General features: G+C 38.3%; 1 protein-coding gene across 1 annotated transcript; it reads left to right on the top strand.

The window, feature by feature from the left end:
* The first annotated feature begins 7,613 nt into the window (after nucleotides 1–7,613).
* Nucleotides 7,614–18,706, top strand: KCTD18 (potassium channel tetramerization domain containing 18). The gene is made up of 7 exons (XM_076342329.1): nucleotides 7,614–7,669; nucleotides 8,522–8,716; nucleotides 9,529–9,740; nucleotides 10,660–10,853; nucleotides 12,002–12,096; nucleotides 12,549–12,651; nucleotides 15,112–18,706. Exons 2-7 carry the CDS (start codon nucleotides 8,560–8,562, stop codon nucleotides 15,644–15,646), a joined length of 1,296 nt encoding a protein of 431 aa, XP_076198444.1. The 5' UTR covers nucleotides 7,614–7,669; nucleotides 8,522–8,559; the 3' UTR covers nucleotides 15,647–18,706.
* The last annotated feature ends 1,136 nt before the right edge of the window (nucleotides 18,707–19,842 follow it).

Raw genomic sequence — 19,842 nt, 5'->3', positions numbered from 1 at the left:
TAATAAAAGGACTGTCATGGTTTAACCTCAGTCGGCAACTGAGGACAACCAGGACAAGCATAAATGTGAGTTTTGACAACAGAAAGAAAAAAGCTTTAAATTAGAAATATACCTTCCACTGTCCTAATGAAAACCTGCTTACTCAAATCTGTTACAGAATGCTTTAGGAACTTAACTTTTTTTTTCCAGTGACACTGCATATTACCAAGATGATTTTTCTGCCTCACATTCATAGTATACACAGAGTTAATTTGAACTCAAGGTAGAGACAAGTCTGACCATACTCTTTTATAGTACAAAAAGGTGCAAGGTTAGCTTGAAGTCTGCTCCAACTACATCTCCTTATGTTATTACTTCTGTGATCTGTAATCCAAAATTTGCAAGGCCTTATTTCCTTGCTTTGGGAAACAGGCAACAACAGTGGAACCTTGTTAATCCAAACATTATGCTTTGAAATTACTATTCAGCTTAGTAAATTATTTGTATTACTGCAGTGTAGAGATTTCTAAAGGACATTAGTATTATTCATCTACACTGTTTATTTTTCACTGAAAATTAGTATTTTTGACATAAAGCCACAGTAAGTTCAAATATATATAAACAACAAAAAATATAAATATATATATACACAAACAATAAAAATTCTTGCCACATCGATCACACAAAGAGAAGCAGAAGTCAACATTCACCTAACCATGCTGCTTGAATTAGAGAGCTCTGAAATAGCAGTGTTTCACTACCTTTATAGTTTCCCTACCTTTTGCAGAAGAGGATCTGAGATGTTCCATAGTGCTGTTTTTGTCAGAGCCAGAAAAAAAAACAACCATCTACCATGACAAACCTGCATTTGAGTTTAATCCTGACTTACTGGGAAAACAAAGTACCTTCTGGCAAGTGATTAAATCAGCAGATTAATATTTGTGGTTTTCCCTGATTCAGTAAATGACTCAATGAAGAATTTTATACAAATCCCATTTTGCAAATGGGAATACGAGGTATTTTACCATGGCAACTATATTGTAAACGGTGATTGATTTTACTCATTTTGGTACCTCAGTTTTCAGATGCCCCAAATGGACGTGGACATGGATGTTAGAAATGCACTTGAGTATACTCTTGGAAAAAACACTGGCATGCCAAAGAGCAAGCACTGAAAACACTCAGAGAATTAATTAAATAAACAACTTACAATCATGTGTTTTAACTTTCAGACTCTTCTAAAATTCTCAATATACCACATTAATATTTTTAACAGGCAGCAATTCAGGAAATCACGTTAAATACAGTTATTATTCCTTTTGAAGTCATACATTCTAAGTATAGTAAATGGCTTCAGTTTTATTTTAACGGGACTTACTAATTAATTTAGTTTTGATTTTAGATGCTAAAGAAGCATTCCATTTTGCAGCTTGTAACGTTCCATCCCTCTTCTTCATATGTCCTTTAACAGCATCCGAGGTGAAAATGGTAGATGATTTAGCAGTTGCTTGTTTGTCCATCATCAAAATGAACCTGTACGTTGTCAAGAGAAATGCCCAAATAATCCATGATCTTTCTCACACTTTTTAAAATCAAGTTTCATTACGTCTTATCAGGATTTATTATCTCTGAAATTGAGAAAATTGCTTCAGTCTTTACCTTTGTTCAATTAATTCAAACAGGTTAATGAATTGTTCCTTGAGACTTAAGTCACATTATCACAGAGTGGCAAAATATTTAACTAATAAACATGAAGACTAAAAGGATCACAGATTTTTCGTCTTGTCCATTCCCTCAAGTTACCTATCCAAGTTTACACTTAAAAGGGAAAAACCCCAAGGTTCTATCACTTCACAATATGACCAGACCAGCTTTTGCTTTGTCAGGACAAATTTTAAATTGAAGCATTTAAATAAACTGCATTATAAATGCTATAAAATTAAATAAACAGCGAGAGAGGCCGGCCCGCAAGCACAGGTAGAACAGGGAGCGGTGTCCCAGCAAACGGCGTCGAGGAGGCAGGTCCCGCCGCCAGCCGGCCCTCGGGTCTCTCCCGTCCCCACAGGCAAGAGGCAGCGCGCGCGCGCTCCCGCCTCGCCTCAGGGGCCGCCAACGGCTGCGCGGGCGCCAACGGCCGGTGGGCGGCAGTCGTTGGGCCGAGCCGCTCGCGCGCACCCACAGACACGCGTCGCGGCTGGCGGGGGCGCGGCAGCGGCGCTGGGAGGGCAGGCCCAGGCAGGGCCGTGAGCCCGGGGGGCGGGTGGGCAAACAGCCCCTGACTGAACGTCAGGCGAGAGGGAGGGGGGGAGAGCGGCCGTAAACCTGCAAACTGACCCATGCCCACGTTTTATACTGTGTGAAGAGCTATTTAGAATTAAATCAATGGATGACATCTGAATAAAACGATGCACAAAAGCAAGAAAAGATGACAAACTTACTGGAAAATCAGTAACGCTTTGTGCTTCATAATTCAGAGGTAAAATGCATAGCCAGGCTGTAACAGTTCGATACAAACCCATCCCGTATTTGCAGCTGGATTTATACCACAACCAACATCCACTGCTGTACCCTTTTTGAGGCACTGTAGCGGTTTTGTCACGTACATGCAAAATCAACTGTGTTAAAATAGTTCACATGTACTCTTGCGTACAGTCACACACATTTCTTTTCAGAAATGGGATATGCGTAAGTCCGGTTCCAGTTCTTTAGTGACATTCCTGAGTGTTTTAAAAAGGAGTGGGATGAGTGTAACTTTTCAACTACATGTCTTTGCAAAACCATTTTAAATACCAACCATTAATAATGCTAAAATTAAAAAAAAAAAAAAAAAAAAAAAGAAATTGTATAAACACTTAGCATCAATCCCAGTACACTGTGAGGAAGGGAGTAGGGAACTGTTGATGTTCCACCTGGCTGTCAGATTTTTAGGAAGAGTTTGAGGTATTTGGTTTTCTGTTCAAAGAGTTCCTTTAGGTTAAAAGGAGAAATCAATGTAATTCCTTCTCAGTGGAAAGTTAAATTTCCTTTTGGCTTATCTTTAGCTACTATTAATAGATGAAATAACAAACAATTAATAGACAGTCATCAAGACAGTTATGAAAACAAATAGATTATAGCAAGTATGCATGTGGCCTGCATACTTACTGACTTGTAAGGGTAGGAGTCTCAGATGTCAGAATTTGAGCAAGCCCACTTTTAGTTTGGTTTAGGTAATATTAGGACTGAGAATTGCAAAGAAGTATTTTAGTCTAATAATATGCTTTTCCCTAAAATCTGTTCTGAGCCCAAAAGCCCTTGCTCTTTAACACTGCCTTCACATACATTCTCTTTCACTGGCTATGTGTGCCCAGTCCTACCATTAGTTCAGGTGGACATTAGTTCCTAAATTTGATCCAGGAATAAATAAATTTACAGTAAACAGTTTTGTGAAAATCTTAAGAGAGTTAACGTTTTAATTTATTTGAAGATTTACAGAGATGTGGAAGGTTGAAAAACAGCATTAGGTTCCATAATGCAGTAGTCATCATGAAAATCTTACCTTTCCGTGTGCTAACATTACAATGTGCTATAAGGTAAATCAAAGGAATCACACAAGAAGTATCATTGGCATTAATTGAAAATGTATCTTTATGAACTTATTATTTTCATAATCTGCTGCAAACAGCATCTGGAGAGTCTCTCTTTTCTACCTTTTCTTAATTTGCATATGATACATGGCACAGTTTCTCAGTGTGGCCCTGAAGCTGCAAAACCCTATGCTTCTATGCAATCCCCTTAAAATACAGATTTGATCCAGCATACCTTATATGCCTTTGGTACATTCCCCCTTACAAGGCAACTTGGAAAAGACTGTAGCCACTGTAAAACTCTGGCCAAGTAAAAAAGCAAATAATCTTATGTAACTTTAAAAATAGAAAACCAATCAAATAAAACTTACCTCCTTATCCTTTCCAGAAGGCAGTGTTTTCCTCCAGATCCAATCATGAGTTTTCATTTCCTCCAGTTTTACAACAGTCCCAAGTCCTGAAGTGGCAATCACCAATTTTGCTTCCATTTGATGTTTATGTCACTACTGCAGGCAATAAATTTAAAATAAAACATCAAGTATTGCATTTCCACCTGTGGTCATACTTTCCTTTACACTCCACTGAGGAACTCCCACACTGTAACATTTCACATGTAAAAATCTCCAGTTAATTGCCAGCTGCTCAAAGTGGGGAAGAGCTTAAAGCGCTGCCAAGTTTCACAGCCTATATATCTTAAATATATATTAGGAGCAGAATTCTGGTTTTCAGTCATTTGGGATTCTATGACTGGTCTTTAAACTGAATAGAAATGAGAGGGAGTGAGGGAAAGACAAACAGACAAACCTGTTGTAAGAGCCCTAACCATGTGGGAAGTGTTGTATTGAATTTGTATCTTACTAGATACTTGCAGATCCATCTCTGAGAAAAATCTGAATTAAAAAAAGAAAAAAGAAAAAAGAGGAATTAATCCCATAGGGTCTAGTAAAGCGTGAGCTACGACTAAAGCGCTTCTGGTGGGTAGATGACATAGAACAGCTTCTACCTCTGTGGATTCTTTGATGTCCAACAAGACTTGAGCTTGTGCTATAGTTTTTCCTGAAATTATAGTATTAAGAACACATCTTCCTCTAATCACACCCTTTCTTGCACAAGCTTAATGAAAATTCATTTCTTAATGCATCTTCCTCTCCATCAAATTTGACTGAAATTAGTAAATTGAAACACAAACATAGAGGATGAGCGTGTAAGCCTGGCTTCCTTTGGAAACTAGTGGAAATCAAAACAAAAAAGTCCCTGTGTTTGTTTCCCAAGAACACAGAGCTCAAAAGGCAGTTTGCTTGTGCAGGCTGGTTATGCTGCATGCTTCTATACCAAGTACATGCTGTACTAAGCTTGAATAGTAATGATTTTTCACATGGTCAAATCTGAGCTCCAAAACTTACCTATAGCACTGTTTGTGTGTGTGTGTGTGTGTACACACATATTGACTGAAACCATGTATATTGTTCTGGTCTCCCAATGCAGAAATACGTGAAGGAACATTGTTCAGACTTTTGAGGCAAAACCAAGCCAGCTTAAAGGAGAGCAAGCATGGAAAGCTGCAGCTTCATTAAGTGAATGTTTTACAGTGAAAAGGACTCAAGTCATAACTTAAACTATATTGTAACATTTGACAACAGTGGCCACATTTAAGTTGCAATTGCTATGTATGAACTATTCCCAGTGAGTAAGGGACAACACACAGTATATCCTTACTAAAGATATAGTTAAGCCAGACACCATTATTCCACAAAAATTATCTATTATACTTATTTTCACTTATTTTATAGGAAGTCCAACATCCATGAATTATCAGTCTGTATTGCATTCAGTGGCATGTTGTAACTTGTGTGCTTATTTAATTAATCAGATATTAAGCATTAAAGACCTGGCTTCTGGGTACATTCTTAGCCAAGAACTATTCAGATAGCACGAGAGCCGTGTTGCTTGGCATGCCATTTCCTCTCTTTGCTGCAACTGTAGCATGCTTAGTTGCTAAGGAAAATGAAACATGTGAAGTATTTACTGTAGTTTTAACTGCCATTCTAATGCAAATCGACATTAAGATAAAAAGAAGCGAGTTCGAAGTAGTAAGTGATCACTCAGAGTTACACAATTTCAAAGAGAATTTATTATCTCCCTACTAGGACCAGATGCAACATGATTTAGATGGCTCTTTCCTTTAATGTCCTTCACTTGACTGAAGGGAAGTCTGAATTACAAGTCTATGGTCCTAAACAGTAACTGAAAACACAGTAGCCTATGAATATTTCAGTATTCTCAAAATCAAAATGTAGCAACAGACCAGAATACAGAAAGCTACACAGTTGGAACTGTGGCTGCTCTGTGATTATTTGTTACGCATCCTTTGATTTGACCAAGTGAACAAGTTTGAGCAAGTGAACTTGTGGCTGAAGTTTTAAATACCTTAAATACGGTAACAAAGCACCTCCAAAGGGAAATGGTGAGTAAAAAACCAGGATGATACAAAATGAAAAATCAATAGGAAATGTAGATACAACTGAGTTAATTTGCTAACGTAAATACAGAGAAACTATTTAAATTCAATATGGGCACATTTCTTATAATGCGGTGTACAGTTAAATAACTGGATTTTTACTGGACTTCAGATAGCAATGAAAATATATTGTTAACATTTGGGATTTAGTTATTTCTTACTATATTTTCTAAACATATAATTGGCCTATAACTTGAGAAAGTTTGCAGAAACCGAGAGTTTGGCCCCGTTAACTTTTGCACACAACTACTAGTTATTTGGCAGTTGTATCCATAGGGATAGGTTCTTACCGTATGTTATGGCAAAAAAGAAATTCTTCTTTATTTGCTTACAAAGTTAAGTGGGAACTAGACATAAACTTTTTTTTTTTAAATATGGCTGCATGTTAGAACCATTTTTCATGTGTACGGAAATTTTTCATAATGACGCTGAGACAAAAGCGTAATGAGAATCTAATTTTTTCACCTTTCCATTGTTTATGCATGCATTTTGGTGGGCAAGCAACTGTATGTCAGACATAAGCAATTCCTTTTAATAGGACACTGTTTCTGTAAGCCTTTGTGAAACCGCTGTATGAGGGTGAAGCACCTTGCCTGCATTCATCCATGCTATTTTAATGCATTAATAGTTTGCTCTAAAAAATGCATACAAGTCTGAAGCAGAAAAAAGCCCCCAATTTCACAGGCAAGCAACAGGAAAGCAAATTAAGAGCTATGATGCCTGCATTCATATATATTAGCTAGAACTAAACAGACTGGTGCTGGCACACAAGCTAGCAAGTTGGTCTGCTCAAAGGGACAAGCAGTCATGTCAAAGTAGGCCAGAAAACACCGGCTGACCTGAGGCTAATTTTTTCTGCCTTTGTCCCCCATTTTAACCAAAGCAGACCTCTCCATCTTCAGATTCAGAGCACGTACCAGCATCACATCATCCTTGTGAAAGCACCTGTCTCAGTGCTGCAACTCGGGATGCGCAGCCGCAGGAGAAACCAGCGCCCATCACTTGGGCTTCCACCTTGGGCCGAAGCCACTGCCCCAGTCCGAGCTGACCAGGAAGGCTTTGAGACCACCATGAAGTAAAATGGGAGCATTGTGGGTTAGAAGAATAGCTCAAGCTGCGATATTCTTGAGCCTACAGAAAAAGCAATTGAATCAAACCCACTTTGAGTAAACACTTACTTGTAATTAAAAAAAAAAAAAAAAAGATTATCAGGAATGGTTTCTGCCTTACAGAGTAGCCAAGTTTACATGGGTCTGCCTCACTTTAGAAGATGCAGAAACCAAAGCCGTGCCTGAGGGACCCCCCCCGGGCAAAGTGGGGGAGGTAGGGGCAGCAGAGCCATGGGGGTCCCTACACCCGGCTGACCCGCCATACCCGTGGGTAGGGAAGCTCGGACGGACGGCGGTGGCCCCGAGGAGGGGGATGGCGCCACAGGCACCCCGCGCCGCACGGACACACGGGCTGCCCCTCTCCACTACCCGCTAGGCTCCAGCCCGGCCCTTCCTGCCGCCCGGCCGCCATTTTGCGGAGCCGAGGCGGCCCCTCAGGCGGCCCAGCCCGCTCCAGGCCCGGCGAGGCGGCCCTGCCGCGGGAGGCGGCGGCGCAGGTAACGCGGGACGGCGGCAGCCCCCGCCTCGCGGCGGGACCCCCTGCCCACGGGCGGCCCCGGGCGGGGAGCTGAGCCGCCTTCCCTGGCTGGCTCCCGAAGGGGCGGGGGTGGGCTTTCCCTTTTTTCGCGGAGCAGCGCCCCACGAAAGGGAGGGAGCGCCCCGGCCTGCTGTGGGGGCGGCTGCCCAGCTGTCTCCCCAGCGGGCTGCGAGTTCATCAGTTAATTTTGGTGAAACAATAGCAGATGCCCGGGCAAAAGGCGCGTAGTGGGAGTTAGTAATCCTCAAAGGACATGCTCAAAAAAAAACCCAAACCCAAACAGTTTTGCAGATTTTCTTCTGCTTGTGCTAATTTTTTTCTGCCCAGACAGGGCCCCCCTCCTGCAGGGAGCTCAAGGCAGGCACGAGTAAGAGTATTTATTGGCAATGTGGCATTAATGACGTGATAGCTTCAACAACTAGTTAAAGCATCCCTAATTAAAGATCACATTTTAAAGAAGCCAAGTTGTTAGTACAAAATTACTGCATTTTTAGTGCATTGAACTGTACGCAAAGCAAGATTTCCCAGAATGTCCTTCCAGTGCTCTGCTCACACATACCACATAATTCTGCTTACCCATTTGTCTCAAAAGAGTAACCTGTTTCCTAGCAAAGTAAAATGCCATATTTTTTTATAGTAAAGGCATAGAGTATTTGGCTATTTGCACTAATATGTCTCCAGAACTGTTTTCAAAGCTGATTTACAGTATTGTGTAACAAACATGTAAGAGCTGAACTAATGCTTAGGCCTTGTATATAATACGTTCAGTCTTAACTGGCATTAGATTTACTTTTGTTTGTATCTGTTACAGGTTTTAATAGCTTGTACTTATAATCATTTGCAAACGCAATGGAAGAGGGCAAGACTGAAGACGTCCAGGGTATTCTACGACTTAATGTGCGAGGATGCTTATACACAGCCAGGCACGAGTCTTTATGCCGCTTTAAGGATTCAATGTTAGCTTCTATGTTTAGTGGACGCTTTCCTCTAAAAGTGGATGAATCCGGTAAATATATTCAAGCTGTAAATATGACATTCTGATCAGGGAGCTCTATGGCAAATACACGTTTTTATATATATTTATGCATTTTATAGTATATCTCTTTTCCCAATCTGCTGAGCATCAGTTGGCTTCTTTAATTCCAGGACGTAAAACAATTATGCATGCATGACTTTATACTTATGAGTAATTAATCTGAATTCCAGAAGACTACTCATGTTTGCAAACATACATGTTTGTACAGTGCTTAGCCCTGCCTTGTCCCAGGCCAAACGGTGGCTTTGGAATGTCCTCCTTCAGTATGAATATGAAAACAGATAAAATTGAAGTTGGCTTCAAAAATACTGTAAAACTTGAGCAATATTCAGGGAAGGTTAGACTAGATGTGTACTGGAGCTGATGCTACTTTTAACTCTTTTAAATTGCCTAGATCCAAAATTGAAAAAATCTCTGCAATAGCAAGAAAAGATGTATCTGCAGTTAGAATTAGAAATGAATCTAGAATTGGATTTTAGCATTTTAAGTGGAGTGCAGTACAGCTGAGGTTGTATGTTGGCATGGTCCTATGCAGATTAGTGATTTCACTGAAATTCCAAATGTTTACTGCACTAAGAATTTTATCTTCAAATAACAAATATTCCAGGGAAACAAAATAGTAGTTTTAAAAGAATAGAGAAAGTATACTTACTCCTCCTAAGTAAGTAAAACTAGTACAAAAGTTTTATGTAAAAGCTTTACTTGATGATTTGGTAGAATGTGACAAGTCTGTCTTCACTTGCTGGAAGCAGTATTTTAAATCATTTTATTTATGTTTTCAGGAGCATGTCTAATTGATCGAGATGGAAGCCTCTTTAAATATCTTTTGGATTATCTTCATGGAGAAGTTCGGATTCCTGAAGATGAACAAATTCGAATTGCACTGCAGGAGGAAGCAGATTATTTTGGCATCCCTTATCCATACAGTCTCTCTGACCATTTGGCCAATGAAATGGAGACGTATTCATTAAGGTCAAATATAGAGCTTAAAAAGGTCTTGACATTTCTTACATTTTTAAAGATGTACTTTCTAATCTACACCATTAATTAGCATCAGATACTAAAACTACAGTATGTGCAAGTTAGCACCTTTTAATCACTACGTTAAATCACCAGTAAATTCAGAGTTTTAGGTTAAGAAATCCTAGAGTTGATAATGCAGTCACAGTAGTTAAGGACATCAGCTTTTCCCATCATTGCAATAGAGCAACAGTTTAAATTTGACTCTATTTTACATGCAAGTCTGCTGTAAAACTTGCATAGTAGGAATGACATTGTTTAGTTCCCTATTTGGCTTCAAATTTTACTTGAGATTAGATTTGATCCCTTCAAGATGTTTGGTTTTTTTTTTTTCAGTTTTACAAATTAATCCTAAAACTTGAAAGATAAAATGTACTTTGCCATTCTTTTAGAACAAGAAAGGAGAAAAGAAAATTAATATATTATTTAAAATCCTAAGGTTTGTCTGTTTTAGAGTATTGTAACTTAAAAGCTAATTCTAATTAACCGATTGGGAATTAACTCATATTACCAGGTATGGCTGTGTTAGTCCTCACAGTCATCTATGTTCTCTTAGTAAGCTATTGTTCCATATCTTTCATATTCTCCCTTATTCATTTCCTTTTGAAAAGCATAAAACATTTCCAGGCCTTTCAGTTTCTCTTCATATTAGGGATTTGCCATGCCTTTAAGTATTTCTGTTGCCTTTTTGTGAATTTCTCCTAGTTTTACAATATTGTCTGTTAACATCAGACAAGAAATACTGCACACATTATTCTAGATAAACTACATCCTTGATTTACTTAAAAGAGCTCACCAGTACAGTTAAGAAAACTTAAATATGAAAGCTTATTCAACGAAAAATATTGTAGTCTTATTAATATTCTGTATTTTGTGTTTGGTTTTTTTCCCAGGCTTTGTTAGATTTCTGCCATTCTTATGATTTAGTTTGTACCAAGCCTACAGTTTGGGTCCTGCACTATCTCAACACTTCTGGAGCAAGCTGTGAAAGTAAAATTATTGGTGTGTATGCCACAAGAGCTGATGGGACTGATGCAATTAATAAGGAGCTAGGAACGAAAATTCATAGTAAAAGCATTTACAAAAGGTAAGATGACTGTCAAACTCATGAAAGCACTACGAAGTGAGAATGAACACTCACGTATTATAATAATACCTAAATATTATTATATGTAGCATAATACAGCATTATTGTACTATAAATCCGTGGAAGGAATCAGATTCTTTCCAGCTTTGAAAACAGCTGGCTAATACAATGGTCACATTAAACAAACGAACCAAAAAGATAAAAACTAAGCATGGAGTAGAAGGATTTGAGAGAGTCCACAAAAGGTGGCTAGCATGCAGTTGCTGTAAGTTCTCATTATGTTTTACTTGCTATTTTAAAAATGTCTCAACCATTTAAAATTACTTTCTAATTTAGGACAATATTTACACTGAATACAGTGAATGAATCCCCATCCAGAAAAAGTTCCAGAAATATTCACAAAGTTGGTTGTGATTAATGCAATTGTGTTTTGCAGTCTTCTAAGACAGCTGAAAGAAATATTTAACACCAAAAAGAACTGAAGATGAAAGGAAATAGTTTTAATTCTTTAAAGGACATGTACATCTCTACTGCGCTATTAATGTATTTTTATGACAGTAATTATAAGTTATTGGTAGACCTGTACTTCTGAGTGTCTGGAAGCAATTTGTCTTTCTCTTGGTCCCACAGTACAGCGTCAGAAGTGTACTTCACTGTGTACCTTTTGAAACATGATTAAGATAGAGCTTTTCATGTTTCATCATCTTTATAATTAAGATGCTTATTTTCCTAAATTTAGGCGGGGAACATTAATATTTATTCCAAGAGTATTTGGACACATAGTATCAGGTATCTGTCCTCCTACTCTGTTTTCCCTTTGAATAAATGATTGAGATTTAGAAAAACAGATTTTACACCATTAATTGTGTAATTATTCTTTTATGAACATCTATTCTTTCATGAATACCCATTTTTAGCAATAGGTGTTCACAGGCATGCAGATCATAGGAGGATGGCTATTTAGAACCTCTTATACAAATGAAAATGAAATTTAAGTAACATTTTCCTTTCTACTTTACAAAACATTTACTATTAAGTTCTTACAGTTAGGAGTTGGTAAAAAGAATGATACATTTCATCAGTATTACATTTTTAAGGACTTAGCTAGATTTACCACATAACTGTTACCTTTAAAACAATATTTCTAGAGAAGCTGGAAATAACGTCCAATACATCTGGAGCTATTACTCAGTAGCTGAGTTGAAAAAGATGATGGATGCTTTTGATGCCTGGGAAGGGAGAGGTAGAGTATTAATTTTTTTCTTTTATTTCAGCAGTACTACTTTTTTGCAGAAAAATAAGAAAAAGAAAAATGTTTGCCAATTAAGTATAATAAAAACTCTGCATACTTTTTCACTCATTCAGTAAGTAACATGTTGTAAAATATCCCATAGTAGTGGCTATTTGGGGGGGGGGAAGAGTCTTAAGGGATGTTCCAACAAGGTGCCATGAGTTGACATGAACGAACAGATGTAGTGAGAGCCACCACACGCAAGGGGTGATAGCCTGCTAGCATTGGGCACTCTGGTGGAAGCCCTAGAAGCACGTTGGCTGTGAGCAACATTCATGTCAGCATAGTTTCAGAGTTCAAATTCTACATAATAAAATACGCGCATTCATTTAGTCAGGTGTATATACACGTAATATTGACTATGTTCTCTCAGCTCATCAATACAATGTCCCTTTGAAATGCAGGTGTCAGCTACTGGAGAGTGCCTCAGGAGCTGATTGAATGTTGGACTCTTGAAGAACGCCCTTTGAAAGGCAGTTTGCATCGTATGCCTCCAGTTCATAAAAGGTATGCTGATTTGCATAGGTGGCTTAAAATAAAGCAGAAATACAGCACAATCTTTCTTTTTTTTATAATTTCAGGTTCTTTGAATAGCTATGAATGTTGAGTTTTCTCTGAATTTTCTGCTTACGTTTTTATAAAATGTCTTATAATCAGAGAGCTTAATTGCAGAACTGAAGTTGCTAGAAACAAATTACCTTTTTTAGGCTGCCAAAACTCTTCTCTATTCTATTCTACTTCTTCAGCCTTTAAAATATCATTTTAGAGTGGGAAGGAGTAATTTCAAAAAGTAGAGAGCAGTATTAGTTAAATGGACTGCTAAAAAAGAAATTTAACTGAAAACTTTAAACGGTTAACTGATTTTCACGTATGTGAGATGCCTGCCTTTTAGAAGGAATTTCTAGAATTTCTTCTTTGCAGGTTTACGGTGATACTTTTGACTACACCTCCATTCTCAAGACACTGCCTAAAAGCAGCCTTTGCAGGTGCAGCTACACAGTTGGTCTGAGCCACCCTACAGCCTCTTTGCTGCTAGATAGGAGAAGAGGATCCTGCTGACCTTCCTTGTCCCTGGCCACACTGTCATTTCAGCAGCAGCCACAGAGCCACATCAGCACAATGATCCAATCGAAAACTCCTATCTCCCCACCCTCCCCATTTTTTTTTTTTTTGGATACTGCATTCTTTGCTTTTCATAGCTCAAATAAGAACGACTGTGATCATTTGATCCCTAGATTGCCAAACAGCCTACATACACTCCTGAATGCTCCTCTACTACCATTGCCTGCTTTATCTCCCATCTCTCTGCTTTGATTTGTCTTCTCTATTCTTCTGCACCTTCAAAAAAGCGCTGTTCAGGTTTCAGCTAAAACTCCTGATGTACCACAGTGATCCTGGTGAGACCATATACTGCCTTGAAGTATTGTAAATGAACCTAGTTACTGATTATATTTTACCTATACTTCATTGCTACTGTTGAAGCACCAAATCTTTGAATGTTTAAGCTTTCCTTTTTGTTTTGGTGGTTCTTTTGATTTAGGATGTGCAGATGTTGAGAATACGTTCTCACCTTACGGCTCTGAGGAAAACCTCCCTGGACTCATAATAAGTACTAGGTTATTTGCAGGCTTTCTGTTTGAACAGTGTCACCATATACCAGTTTTATAAGAGCAATAATAAGAAATATTACTCTCAGATATTGTTTATTCTTTTGGTATGAATCCCTGTGGCATTTCACAGATCTTTTAAAATCCAAAATGCCAGTACCCTGAAGAATAGCAATGCTTTTGTAGTGTATCTTTTAAGCTGTTCTTTAGTGGCTCTCATAGTTCATAGCCTGTTTACAGTACTGACCCGCCAGCTAAATGTTTCTTCATTCCTGACAATCAGGTCAGTTAAAGCTACTGCTTTTCTTTGTCAGCTCAAAATCTAGATATAATCTGATTCATACATGTTCTTTCTCCTACTACCAGGTTTTAGTAGCTTTACCCCACCCATGTAGGAGCCAGCAATAGAGCCACAGTTTGACAGCTTTTGTTTTGACACATTTTTAAATGAATTGTTAATATTCTCTGAGTTTAATTTGGTCTCTGTGTTCTTTCCTCCCCCTTCCTCATCTCTCCAAAAATGATTTTGATTTATATTTACTGATCATCCCTCTGACCTGGCCTTTAGCTGACTCTAGCTTTTGTTTTGTTGGGTTTCAGGCGTTCTAATGTCCTGATCAGCTGTTTTAGTGTAACCTGGATTTCTATGGCATCGTTTATTATTTCCTTGAGGAATTAAAATCTAGGTGTCTGTCCATTTTTCTTTGGCAACACTGAGAAACAGCATTTGTATAATACTTTAAAAATGCTGTCTACTTGTGCCAATTAGAGTTGCCATGAAACTCCGTAGGCTTTCTTACATAGGTTCTTTTTTTTTAAAAAAACATTTTTTCTTGAAAGATTATCCATAATCATTTGTATTGAAAAGAAATGGGGGAGGGAGAAGGAAGCAATATCTTTCTTCTTCTTTTCTCAAATTACATAGTGTGGAACTCTATGTTTTGTGTTTATGTGCAGTTGGGTCTTACATTTTTGTAGATAACTTAAAACACATCAGACTAGTATTTAGTGGATTTTGTATCTGATGGAATCTGTAGCATTTAAATATTTTCTTTCTACAACTCCTCCAGTCTTCTGTCTCACTGATTTTCTCTTAGCAGTTTGTGCACCATATCTCTTACAATTTTTAATGTGTAATATTACTTACACAGGTAGAAGAGATTGATGGTACTATTCATAGAAAGGCAAGCCTGACGGTGGTGATGAACAGTGGAGAACCATAAATGATACTGTAACAAGCAAAAATTAAAAGAACCTCAGATCTGTGGATGGCTGTCACAGATTGTTTTGTAATAATGTTATAAAAAGAAAAATTTATGTACGTAGTTTGTTTCTTTAATTGAAGTTCTTTGTTTTACAGACGATTAATTGACTTTACTGAAGAGGAAGACTATTTACCATGTAAAGCGGGTCCCAAGCCAATTAGATTCTCAGGTCCCTCAACGAGTACCCATATCAAAGTCAAGAACTCAGCTTCATTAAAGGTAGCTGCTTGCAATGCTTCACGTTCTGCAGTGACTCTTAAACGACCCAATCGTGAAAGTTTGACGCTGTGCAAAGTAGCTTCCGAAACTGTATCCACAACATGCACATCGGTGCCCAGCAATTCCCAGGCGCCCTGTGGAAGGCAGAGTGCTGACAATGGGACACCATGTCAAATGACGTTCAAGATCGCAGTGTCTAGGAAGCCCGTAAGCAACCGTGTAGTAAAGCTGAAGCGAACTCCACTTTTTCTTGTGACACCATCTCAGCCGTCTTCTTCTGTATCCAGTAAAACAAGTGAACAGGACTGTGCTGCTGTTGAAATTCCTACTACTTCCATGGTACTAAACAAGAAAGAACCAGCTGTATTAGCAGAGAGTATTAAGCTTGAGAATGATGAACTGGATGGATAGTGTTTGACTCAGCCTGATAGACTGGATAGCTTTGCATCATCTGGTCAAAGAAGAGATCATCATCTCATGTGGTCATTCAAAGATTTGGTAGAAAATTATGATGAAAAAGTTCATGAAAAGTATAGGGAGAAATTGTTTTAAGTGAGCACTGAAATGCGTTTTCTGCTTTATTTCTAAATATTTTTTAGATGTTGGGAAGGGAGGAAGAAAAATGGATTAAAAAAACCCCTCAAACACAGAGCATGTGCAGTCTAATGTTACAGTATCTCACATTTGTATTTTTATCAGGCTGTACTAGTACAACTGACCTTTTTAAAGGGAGTACTTGCACAGCACAAAAGACGACCTTTTTATCAACTTTAACTACAGTTAACATTAACTAGACTTAATTTCCTTAATTTGTATCTTTAAAGTGGTGAAGAGTAGATAACAATAAGTAGCTTTTATTAGATACAAGTTTGCCACAAGTGTACAACATACTGAGTATGGTGAAGATCCCAGAAGTTGAATGCACTTGCTAGTACTTCTGGTGAGGTTAAGTCACCGTTTTGTTATTAACAGCAATGAAAGGGACTGCCTTTGCTTGTACACGGTGAGACAATTCAGAAATACAGGAAGGGAAGAAGCATGCCTCGGGAGTAACAAAGCAATTCTTTCCATAGACCTGAGACATACGTGTACTACTTTCCTAACGTGGTGTGATCTGCCACCGGGGTGCAGGCAGCCGGTGCGGCCTTGGCATTTTGTATCACACCACTGTGGGGTGTGTTTTCTGCAGCTGCAGGGAACCTCACAGGTCTGAGTTACAGCTGGCCTTCCCGTGTCCTTCTGCAGGTCCTTTCGAATGAGGAGGGGACAACCTCAACTTCTGTGCAGCAAAGCAGTGTTAACAGAGGTGCCCTGGTTTGAAGAAAGATAAAAGAATCCCTCCTTCCCCCAGAGCAGGATAGAGATGACCTCCTTGTATCAGGGTAAATTTTGAGTAATGAAACTGAAGTGAAGACCTGCTGTATGTTTCTGTCAGCAGAGGAAAGCCGAATTTGGCTCACTGATTTTAAAAAGCCCTTTAGTTGTTTAAATCAGTGAATGAAACCTGGCTTTGTTTTGTGCCCTTGCTTGCTTACAGTTGGGTGCTGGTTTTTTTTTGTTGGTTTTGCTACGGCTTTTGCTTTTCCAGCACAGCTGGCCCTAAACGTTGAGAAGTCCTATCACATTGCCAAAATGCAACGTTCTTAAAATTCCTGACACTATTAGAATTACAGAAGGGTTCTTTAAATGTTTTATTTTCTAGATCATTTAGAAGCGCTCACATTTTCAGGCTTTTCTCCTAACCACAAGGACTTGAAATATCATTTGCACAAGAAAAAAACCCCAAATTTTCATGTACTAACATATTTTTAAGGAGACACTTTGCCATGAACAGTAGTCACTGTAAAGGAGTGCAGTACTGTAATTTTCTGCTATTGGTGTGTATATTGAAGACCAGCTTACCTTTAGAATCTTTAAGCTAGTGGGTTTTCTTAAAAAATAAACCTAAAGAGCAACAATCCCAAGGCTCTTCCTATCCCAACAAAAGAAGTTTCACTGAAGAAAGGAGAAGGCAAGAATTATGGAAAGATACTAACACAATGTAATCTCCTATTCTTTGAGCATGCAATTCGTCATTGACGCTAAGTTTGTGAAATTTGTTTTTCATAATAATTGGACCGAAAAGCAGTTTTTAATACTTATCTTCTGTGTGACTTCTACTTCACTATTTATTGAATAGCTGAGCACTTTACTATGCACTTTTAAATTTTTTACAATGCTTCCCAAAGCAGATTTCTTTCCTCTTCAACTTTTGATGAATTTAGAAGGCTTCTATAAACATAGAATCATAGAATCATTTAGGTTGGAAAAGACCCTTAAGATCATTGAGTCCAACATCACACTAAAGCTCACAAAAAGTATGGAATTTTGCATGTGTACAGGAAAAAAGCTTGGAGAATAATCCTACAGGACTTTCCAAGTTTGCACTAGCTCAGTGTTTATTTAATTATTCTGGTAGCGAAGTATTTTTCGTGTAACGTCCGTGTCATTTGCATTACAGTGGCTTTAATGAGTCTTCTCTTTGTCCTAAACATACTGGCTTGTGGTTAAAAGAAAAAAACAAAACAAAACAAAACCGAAAAAGAACTCCCTTGAATTTCAATAGATGAAACAGGAAAGTGGCCATGGTGGGGAGGTAAAGGAAGATTAATTATTTTTTGAGGGACTTGATTTTATTTATTTTTAATTGGATGAGGTGCAAACACGGCCTTTTAACTTACCCGAGTAGTCACTTTTGCCGTGTTTTTTTTATACCTGTGATTCTTGCTAAGTTTCTTTTAACTGATGGACTGATACTAACCAGATTTATGATAGCTGAATGGCATTAACCTTCATGGTGACTTTCACTATAAAAATAGCTTTACCCTTATCTACCCAAAGCCTTTTAAAATGTGGAAATAGAATTTCATCTTCTCTCTGGGAGGCCAATAGCGGAAAACAAATTAAACTTGCCAGTCCGAGGATGAGTCATCCCTTAACCTGGCTAACAGACTGTTTTTTGAGGCCTAGAACAATGAGCAGACATTCTGCAAGTCTGAGTTTCCTGCAGGCTGAAACTTCCTCAAAACTGTATGTTCCCAAGTTTCTTGAAAGTCTGCAGTTTTCTTAACGTTTTACTCGTCCAACTCAACTAACGAAGTACCAGCTGGTACTGCATTTGCACTGATAAACTGTGATACACCGTACGTACACACCAGATAGTTTAACTGGGGAAACTACTCATGGTGAGCTACAGTTTTATAGCTGGGATTGGATGCATTGCCAAGTGGTGTGATGATGGTTTACTTTGCATCTTTATAAAATTATCATTCATTATAGAAGAGATCATGTTCAGAAAAGACCATGTTCAGAAAGTTATTCCAATTTAGTAACCTAATGATTACTAGTATCTAATAGCTGCATTCTAAAGGCTGATATATGTATCACCAGTGTAGTTTGACGCATTAAATTTTTTCTCACAAATGCTGACAATTTTCCAGTTGTTTAGTTCTGACTTTCACACTATTGTCTTTACAAACCATCAATGGTATGGCATCATACAGGTTAAGGAGACAAGAAAAACACAATTCCAAGTTAAATTTCTAGAAAATTACTGCTCTGTGATTACACATGGGCTTGTGATGCAGAGGGCCTATTATCGCCAAGATGTGATTCAAAGAGATGTAATTCTATCTACGCTTCAGAGTATGGAGAACTCATTTGTACTTGATGTAAGCAAGCAGACATTATTTCATGTGATAGGCACATGTTACCACTGATTCTCAGGGAGAGTTTTCTTCAGGCTTGTTTTTAGCTGAAGAGCCATGGAAATACCAAAGCTACCTCTTCTTTTCTTTCAAACTGTTCCAGGTGTTTCGCTACCAGCTCTTCCAGAGCAGAAAAGTACTCTTTTAAACCGGCTTACATTAAATTGCTTAGATAATAAACATTATGTAGTTCAAATCTTACTATGGCTAAAAAGAAATACTAACGTTACCCAGGAGTAAGCAGATTTCATCTACTTAGTTCTTCCCAATCCATGAAGGACAAATTCTCACCTGATAAAAACAGGAGGCCAGTTGTGCCATCAAAAACTTGGGAGTGAAGCTGTCTGTCCCTTAGCTGCAGTTACAGAGTCAAAGTGTGGTTAGAAACAACACTCTGTAAATACTCCATGGTAGTAAAGCCCCACAAAAATCTAGATTCATTTTGGGCAACAGCTTTTATTAAAAGATGTTAAACAGTAGAAACAGGTAAGGCTGATGTTACAGGCCTTTGCTGCTCTCTGAGCTTTTTGGGTATCTCTTCTTACAGAATTTTCTTCTTGCCAAAAAAATGTGGCTGATTATACCAGAATTGATGACTCTTGGCTGAAAATTACTTTGCAAATTCATAGGGTCACATGATCAACTGTGTAGTATGCCCAGAGTTTGCATCAAGGATTTGGCTCTTTTCTCTCTCTCTCTCTCTTCACTCATTCTAGTCTCTGGTACAACATACATGAACATTTTAGTACAGTTTGGTTTAGTAGTTTGCCATAATAAAATAGCTGTACTGTCTCAAATTTCTGACAAATTTCTATTCTATCCTCACATGGGTAATTGGCAGTGGTACTGGAACCTATGGTG

This window comes from Aptenodytes patagonicus, chromosome 6, assembly GCF_965638725.1.
Source record: "Aptenodytes patagonicus chromosome 6, bAptPat1.pri.cur, whole genome shotgun sequence".
NCBI classification, from domain to species: domain Eukaryota; kingdom Metazoa; phylum Chordata; class Aves; order Sphenisciformes; family Spheniscidae; genus Aptenodytes; species Aptenodytes patagonicus.
The sequence above is the reverse complement of the archived record's forward strand: the minus strand, read 5'-3'. Positions and strand labels throughout refer to the sequence as shown.